Genomic DNA, 8,859 nt, shown 5'->3' with positions numbered 1-8,859 from the left:
TGGGGAGGCGATCGGCGGCAATGAGGTCCTGCACGCCGGCGGCCGCGATCCACCTGCCTTCAGCGAGGTCGACCCCAAGGTGCACCAGAGCAACGGTCGACAGGTCCTGTCGGCCACATAACCGACCGCGGCGGTCTGGCCGGCGCCAGCAGATTGGAGTAGCAAAACCCTAAGGTCCCGTTTGTTTCCACCCAAAACCCACAAAACCAAGGGATCCACAGGGATTAAGAGTTATTTTAGTTCAGTTCCCTTTAATCCCTCTCAATCCAAGGAATTACAAGTAAAACGAACAAGCACTAAGGGTTTTCAGGCCGGTCATCTTGAAATGTATTTTTCTAATTAATTTCAACAAATTCTGGATACGTCGGTCCCATTATATCGGAGGAAAATTCCCTGCCAACAAACCTCGGGAGGAAGGGCACTGTCAGCTCTTTACTCCAACCAACTAGCGCCGCGACGTGGGAAGGGCTCATTTCCCCCCTTCTTCTATTCCTCTCATCCCAGCCTTGCTACAGCTCCGAGCCCCTCCTCCGCCGCCGTCTCCTCTTCCCTTCCTCTCCGGCGGCCTCGCCGCTCGAAGAGGACGGGGGGAGGAGGCTCGGCTTGGTCTTCTCCTTACTATGTATATTAAGTTAGTTGCCTTAGGGGCTTGTTCCTGCGGATCTGCATCACCGGATTTGAGGCTCCGATGGTCCTCTCGAAGAGATTTTTTCGCAGCTGCTGTCAACGCCGAGTTCTCCGGCAATGATAGCTCTGGTTCCATTTCTTCCCTTGATCCCCTCCTAAATAACCGCCTCCATCCAGTCCTGGATTTCAGTGATTTCTTGGTTCTATTGTTAGCCGGATCTAGTGCTGTGTGTTCGTTCTTTTCTTCCCCAAGACCCTTGCTGCTTGCCGTTCTTTGAACTTCCGGAGTGGTTTCAATGAAGTTATTCTCTCTGGAGATCCCCTTGTGTTAGTGCAGATCTCTCCTCCTAGGAGATCATGCGGGCTGGCTGGGAGGGAAGGCAAATTTATCTTTTGCATCTCTTGGTCTCCCCTCCTCTCTACTCCAGTGAAGTTTCTATTTTCAATCTCTTGCACTAGAGCAGGGCTGGCCTTTGTCGGATCTGTTCGTTTGATGTTCTTTGTTCCTCTCAACCTCCAGACCGGAGGCCTGCCAGGCGGTCTTGGACTGGGACATCAACGGATCGGAGATGGAGGCTTTACTTTGATCTCTGTATGGTGGTTCTTGCCCATTTCAGGGGCTTTGATGCTGTGGTTGTCAATGCAGTGGATTAGTCAAGATATATGGCATCGTCAACATCATTTGCCTCCAGTGTTCGCGGAGGCCTTCTGTTCCGGTGGGCACCTCGTTGGCCGGTGGCGGCTGGCAGCTCGCTCGTCGCTGGTGGCGTGCGACTCAGTCGGTGGCGAGGGAGAAGTTGGAGCACGTGTCAACCCGATGTGCTTCTCTGGACACGTGGCTCCTCTTTGCTTGGAAGCCGGACACGTGTTCTTGGACATGGTTGTAATTTTCCAACTTCTTTGTGTCTGTCTGTTTTATCGGGTTGTAAACTGTAGGTCTTCTGTGCCTACTTGTTTTTAATGAACAGCAGGGGTTCTTAAAAAAAAAAAAAAAAAAAACACTAGCGCCCGACGTTTGCCCCTGATCAATCCTGCTTCGGATCCCATCTCCCCTGATCGATTCTGCCTCGAGCCCTTTCTGCTCTTTTCTCCCGCGCGCAATGCTGCCCGTCTCGCTGGCCGCATGGGCCCGCACCATGCTGGCCCCACGCTTTAGTTGACCTAGCGGCACGCGCGTCGATCTCCTTCCCTCGTCTCCGGATTCTCCTCTCGCCAACCGCCACGCACCCCTACGGGCCCTGCCTTGCGCTGCTCCTCCCGCCCACGCGCGCGGGCGCCCCGCGCTCGCCCGCACCACGTGCTGCGCCCTTTCACTCGCTGCCTCCTGGTCCCCGCGCCTGCTCGGCCCCGCACGTCATCCTCGTCGCCTCGTCTCACCTTCTCTCTCCCTGTTTTTTTTTTAATTTGATCTAGCCTTGCTGCTTCCGCTTCGCAAAAAAAATCCTATGCGACCCGCAGGCTGGACCCAATCCTCAACTGTTGGATTCTGCCATCCTTGTGAGCAATTGCAAATAAAGTATCAGCATAGCTGCATAAGTACCTTCGCGTCAATAGAAGTGCTACATCCTTGTTTCTTATCAAAACAAAATGTGTTACTTCCTACGTCCAACAAACGATGTCTCAATTTTGACTAAATTTGAATGCATCTATACACTATGTCATGTCTAAATGCATCTAAATTTTAACAAACTTGAGACATCTTTTGTTGAACGGAGAGAGTACATCATTGCGGAGCTGCCAAATTCTCCAAATCAGAAGGATCACTCATTAGCACAAGTACATCAGCAGAACCATACACTGTCTCAGCTAGCTTGTAAGTTCAGAGTAACTAAACGAACTAGCACTATTACAGATCAATTGAGTGCTAATCCTTGTGGCAGGCAAGAGCATGGTTTTCGGCACCGTGAAATCCTGGGGTTGGGTGTCGTTCGTCTGCAGCTTCAGCTCTGCTTGCTGTAGACACTGGGACTCAGCTGTCTGATACGGTTTCTTCAGAAGACGCACCATTGTCGCTCGCGGTGATGCTATTCGGCCCTGCAATAGCAGCAGCCCAACTTTTAAAATATGGTTTCGTGTCATCAGGGAACATGCAAGCAGCTCTCAGACTATCATTATGTGGATCTGCTGCGGAATGACCTGGCGCCGGCATGCTTGGCCACATCCCTGGGTTAAGCCGGCTTGTACCGGTCTCGACATCCTTCGTAAGCCACTGTGGAAGGCCGTTGATTAGTTGTTGGTTCATTGGAAAGAGCCGAGACACCCTTTCCGGTGCTTCTTGGCACCGATGTGTTCTGCTGTCATAGTATGACTTGTGAAATTTGGACGACTTTCTGCGCCTGCTGCTACTTCTTCCATATGAGGAAGAAGCCGTAGGGAAGCCTCCCAGAGACAAATTTCTCGGCCCCTTGTCAACTCCATGAAGGTTTAATCTGCCCAGGCTTGATAAGTGATGATGGCCTCTTTCCGAAGCATGAGAATTCCGAAGGTACAAATCACTCAAGGAAAGCTTAGTTTGGGCTGCAAGAAATGGAGACTTTGAACATCCAGAGCATGAACTGCTTCCGACATAATCGTCAGATATATGTGGAGATGGTGCAGGACCTAGAGCAGATGCTCTAACTGATTGAAAGATATCTACACCCAGAAGCTTCTTTTGCTCCTTATCCCATTGCTTAGCAAGATCCTCTGCTATTCTTGAGTTTGAGAACCGCAGCCGTGTATCCCTCAGCATTGCTTTCCAGTTATTGATTCCATACCTCCTAACTCCAATCCATAGAAAATCTAATTCTTCTTCTGACCAGGGAGCTGGGCGCCTTTTGTAGGAGTATGTACCGAGTCTTTCTGTCAGTAAATCAGATCCACTGGAGTTGCCTCCACGAAACAACTTATCGTGCCTCAGGGCAGACACATTACTGTCCCCAAAACTATCCAAACTAAGGTCTAAACTGAACTCAGGAACCTTATCCATTATTCTGAATTTAAGTTCTGAAGGCATGCTGCTTGGTTCCTTCAAACTCCCAACATTCAATGACGGAGTAGGATCAAAGAAATTTGAGTAGAGAGTAGGCATGGTTGAGGTTCCTTCTTGATGTTGTTGTTTACCATGGATGCTATCTTTCTCCTTTGTAAAAAACAACCTTTCAATTGGTAGAGAGACTTGTTTTCGTTCAGTACCAAAATGATCCTGAAAAGTAGAAAAATGTGACACATAAGTATATATATGATACATGTATCAAGCTTATGAACAGTAAACAAGACTGACTGCAACTAATATAAAACAAAATACAGTCTGTAAACCACCCGCAGACAAAATGTCAAGAACAAGAAAAGCAACCTCATTTGAAATGAAAGGTACCACTTTTTATGATTGAGGAGGGAAAAAAGATAGGCTTATTAATCTATGCAGTACGTGAGAGACATGGAGATTCCCAGCGCATGGCAAACTGCTAAGAAAATACTTCGTACAAGATGGGCCAGTTTTATGACTATTTGACCTCACCTGATCTGGGAGCCTTTGCACTGACAAGTCATCCAAATTAAGAAGCCTTTCTTGAGGTAATTCAGCACAATTCAGGTTGATCTTCCCTAAAGTAAATCTGCTTTTGTTGACCATTTGATCAAGAACCTCTGGATTTTCCTGCTCTTTACCCCTCTCATCAGTATCACCATCCAAAAGAATTATTGGAATATGTTTTGTCGAGTCCTCAGATTCCAATGGATCATCTGTAAGCAGATACATTGGTTAGTTTCAACCTATTTAAATTTATTGTTTTGCCTTGGTGACTGGATAGGACTAGTTTGTCTGTTACCATGTCTGTTCTCCTTCACTTCGACAACTTCGGGTGCTTTAATAACATGTGATGGGATTTTGCTTGAGTCCTCCATTCTCACATCTGTCTCACTGATATCTCGTACACTAGTGAACTCAGACACTTGTGTACCATCACGTTCTGGAATTAAGCATTGGTTTACATTTTCAGCACACTGTGGGAGAACCGTATGCTGTAGCGTAGACTTTAATACATGCGAACTACAAAAGGAGCATTGAATTAATTCTTTGCACATGTGAATTTACCAATAATATCACTCCAAAGTCAGATCACAGTGCTCAGAAACACAAGTTCCTTACCTTTTTTGTTCAGCTGGAACAGTTAGTCCAGTACTAGTTTCTGCTGCAGTTACCTATCAACAAATACATTTTTCTCAGTTTAAATGCAAGCTACAATTATTCTTGCTTCGTTCAATCAAAATGTCTATAATGGATTAAAAAAATAAAGCCTTGGCTAGTTAAGTTTACTAGGAAAGTAGCCATGGGAAATAAATATGCACACAAAATGTGTGATAGAGTTAATGCTATATGTGGAGTTTGGAAGCCTTTAGGCATCATGCTGTAGACCATCTAGTCCCACTGATACATGTGACATGTGCTTCTAATAATAAAAGTTACTAATGACTGTGAGCAGCTGGTTTGGAGCATGAAAAATTTCAGTACTTAAGCATCTGGTCATCTATGTCATGGCTACATATCAGTTTTTCTAGCCTGCAAATTCAGTTATTGTACATATGTGAAAAATCATACTCCCTCCGTCTCTAATTAACTTGGGACGGAGGGAGTATCTATAATAAGAAACTAATAGCTATAATATTCTTGTTTGTCAGCTAGCCAAAATTGTAGGAAGCCTTTTTGAAACAGAAAAATATAAATTTGTATATAAATGAGAGTATACGAACATATGTTTTCAAATTACCATGATGGCATAATACCAGAGTATCAGATTCTGAAATAAATAAAAACAGCAACAAGTATGGACAGAGTCGCGGTCTGGCTATTTCACACAACGGCAAGGGAGTTAACTTCCATTCAATTTGAACTTCAAATGTCCACCTTGTTACTGTATCCCAACCCTCGTACCCAATCAAATAACAATGTCAAGAACATATAGAACCACGAATAGGAGTAAAGAGTTTAACGGAACTTTATCATTGTTGCAGCAGAGTACAAGTGAGATGAGTGAGAAAGCATACCGTCTCTCCAGTATCCAAAGAGTTGCCACAAGTTTCTTTGTGCAAGGCCGCAGCATTAAAGGACGAACTTGCTGGGCTGCATGTCAGTGTTAAGCACTGTTTGCCAATATCTTTTGAATAAATTTCCTCTGCTGGTTCGTCCAAATTAATTTTCCTTTTAACACGCCTATGGAAGGTGAGCAGAGGACTAAATCTGCTCTTACATTGACTAGGTCTTGCAGTATCTTTCAGCCCTTGATGAAAATTTACTCCAGCAGGATTGGTAGAATCTTCTGCTTGACTAGATGTGCCGCCGTCTTGTCTGAGATCACACAAAGAACTGGAAGCAAGAATTGGATCATCTGCATCATTGGTGCACTGTAATTTATTCTGACATGCCTCTCTTATTTGGAGGCTGGTGGCACAACTAATCTCAGGTTGCTGAATCCATGGCAATGATTCAGATAACAGAAATCTAGCTTGTTCTTTCTCTGATCCATGCACAAATGCCTTGGGTGTATTTTCTTTGACACTTTGTTGCACTGACTTGCAGGCATCCTGGTTCTTGATTGATGTAGCCTGCCAATTTTCCAGATGCAAAAGAAGGTAGAAGATCAACTTACACATATACTGAAAAAGTATCATATGGAATTGAGACTATAAGGCACAAATGTTTACATCATATTGGCACTGTACAATGTCCTACACATAAATGGAATTCTGAAAACATGTAGCTCAAATGCACTGTTGGATGCAGCAACTTGTATGCCCTCACGAAAATCAGTAGTGGTTCTATTGCCAACTTAGAAAAGGCGAGAAAATTAGTAGTGGTTCTATTGCCATCTCAGAAAGGCGGGGAAACTAGTCGCGGCAGAACGGATGTGGAAAACCACATGCAATGGAAATAACATCAAAAATCAATAACTGTACATGGATAAGAAAAAGGGCAAGGCAAGGTTCCTCACGGAATCATCTTCATTTAACATGCTGTCATCGGCATCCGCCCTGTGCTTTGGGGCTTCACTGCTGGTAACCACACTGCTAGAAGCAGGAGGAGGATCAGGAATCACACTATCAACTGTCAGGGCGTGCGACAGACCATGCTTCCTCTTGTAGGTTATGGTGATCTTGGTGCTCATCTTGAAGAATTTGAAACTACTCGAATGAGCCTACATAACAGAATAAAACGATGACCATAAATATCCCACTCGATTTCCTGGAAATATAAAGGAGTAATTCTATCTCCATCACAAGGATAAGAGCCTCAATCATTCCCTTCAATAATTAATACAGGACAACACATTTTCGAAGAAGAAGATGCTAACCAATTCCATCTCAACCTGTCCCCAGCTGTCTTTGGTACGTAACTCAGCACTCGCCCCATCCATCAAGCAATAGAATCAATTCCCCACCTAAATGAATAACTGCCATATGCTACATACATTTTTCTTTTGCGGGGATATGCTGCACACTTTTGAGCTAAAATGGACACAGCGGGCAGCACTAGTATGAGTGTATCCAATCCTACTACCAGCAGCTACACAAACTTGAACACCTGCAAATTTGCCCGAACCATAATCTGCACACCAACTCCGAACTCCAGATCAGCAGCCCGCTCGTCGAATTCTATGCTACGCAAACCGAACCGAATGATTACCACTAGCCCACACGAACCGGCGCCTTTCCGCAGCACGGCTCCTCCTCCTCCCCTTACTTTTTCCCCACTCCTCCTCGTCGCTCCAACAAACCGAAATCACCAACCGCCACTCGCAGCATCGCACAGAGAGTGGGAGAACGAATGAATTGCGAGTGCGAGGAAACATTACCTCGATCCGGCGCCGCGGAATTTGTGGGAGCAATTCGGACGGAGCGCGGGGACGGATAGGGACAGGAAAGTGCTTGCGTTCTCCTTTTTCTTCGGTTTATTTCGAGAATTCGAGAGGAGGTTGGAGCGAGCTGCTCCTTATTTAATTTGTTTTCTCCTCTCTGCGTTTGCCCCCATTAGCTGGTACGGTTTGACGGAAATGCCCTCGAGGAGATGCGCGTGTGCGTGGACAGGATGCCCAGGTGGGGCTACAAGAAGGTCAGGGGCAGCTTCGGAAACGTGAGGAGCGGCGCAGGAGTCTTTGTTTTCGCTTTCCGGGGAATGTTTCGTTTCGGCGCCGAGCATAATAGTTGGCGCGACCGGTGTTTCGATTCTACTACTAGTACCAGTGTGATTTCAACATTCGCGTGGTCCAAACGCGTCGTGGCAGCAGCACGCTTTACTGAAACAAACCTCCGAGACAGACTTTGGGAGTTGTCAAGTGGAAAATATATTTTTTTTAGAAAAAAAGTGGAAAATACACTTGTACATGATAAGTGTCAAAAGGACACAAAAGTGTGGAAACTACACAAAAACCGATCCTATCGGTATGTGCGAACTTTCAACATCCGCTAAAGACCGGTGGGGTTCACGCGGCAGTCAAATGAATCGTGCGATAGTTCTGCAACGTGTGGATACAGGCAGAGTCGCAGAGAATCTCTATATCAAATTGTGAAAGGGGTGGGTCATTTGAATATAGTTCTGGTAGGAAGACGGAACAAGGAGAATGGCACAAGAAGTCAACGATTTTTTTTTTACGAACGTACAATGCATTTAAAGCAAGGTTTTAAATCGCGCGCTAAATCATTTCGCGGCGGCATCCTCTAGCCGCAATAGCGCCCGCTATCGCACCGTCACGTACAAAAAATTAGCGCCAGATCTAAACTTATCCATTATATAATGAAGAAATTAATGCAAAATTAGAGGTTAGCGTAGATTTCCCGGCAACTGCCATAGCATCGCGCCGAGACTTCCTTACCGCTGTAGCGCCGCTATTGTGGCCAAATAGCGCGCTATTTGTTTCTATGATTTAAAGATAAATGGCATTTCGTGAGATTTCAAAGAGGCTATATATAAACATGTAATGGAAATACTCCAGTGCTTTGTTGCTGCCACCACCGAGTGATCTAAGAACTTGTTTGTAATTTTATTATTTTTAACTGATGTTGATGATTATTAATAGATCGGTCACCTTTTCGCAAAAAAAAAAAAAGAAGAAGTGTAGGACACATTCACACGGACCCAACTTAATGTAGGACGCAACAGCTATCCAAAACATTCCAGGTGTACCAACACCTTCAAACGGATAACGCTTACCAGGCACTCGGTCGATCATGGCCAGCATCGCCACAAACACAAGGAAT

The 8,859-nt window shown here is 45.3% G+C and overlaps 1 protein-coding gene across 2 annotated transcripts; it reads right to left on the bottom strand.

Annotated features, from left to right (window-relative positions):
* Positions 1–2,174: 2,174 nt before the first annotated feature.
* Positions 2,175–7,596, bottom strand: LOC100844290. Of its 2 annotated transcripts, none has more exons than XM_014901543.2 (7): positions 7,458–7,596; positions 6,597–6,800; positions 5,653–6,210; positions 4,757–4,809; positions 4,437–4,657; positions 4,127–4,350; positions 2,175–3,811 (listed from the first exon to the last, which is right to left on the bottom strand). In XM_014901543.2, the coding sequence occupies exons 2-7, from the start codon at positions 6,768–6,770 to the stop codon at positions 2,597–2,599; spliced, it is 2,445 nt and encodes an 814-aa protein (XP_014757029.1). In that variant the 5' UTR covers positions 6,771–6,800; positions 7,458–7,596; the 3' UTR covers positions 2,175–2,596. The 2 variants fall into 2 exon arrangements, with proteins under 2 accessions (XP_014757029.1, XP_024317616.1); XM_024461848.1 differs by lacking the exon at positions 7,458–7,596 and adding an exon at positions 6,957–7,389.
* Between the last annotated feature and the right edge of the window lie 1,263 nt (positions 7,597–8,859).

The sequence above is a fragment of the Brachypodium distachyon genome, chromosome 3 (genome assembly GCF_000005505.3).
Source record: "Brachypodium distachyon strain Bd21 chromosome 3, Brachypodium_distachyon_v3.0, whole genome shotgun sequence".
NCBI classification, from domain to species: Eukaryota; Viridiplantae; Streptophyta; class Magnoliopsida; order Poales; family Poaceae; genus Brachypodium; species Brachypodium distachyon.
This window is presented reverse-complemented; position numbering and strand designations above follow the sequence as displayed.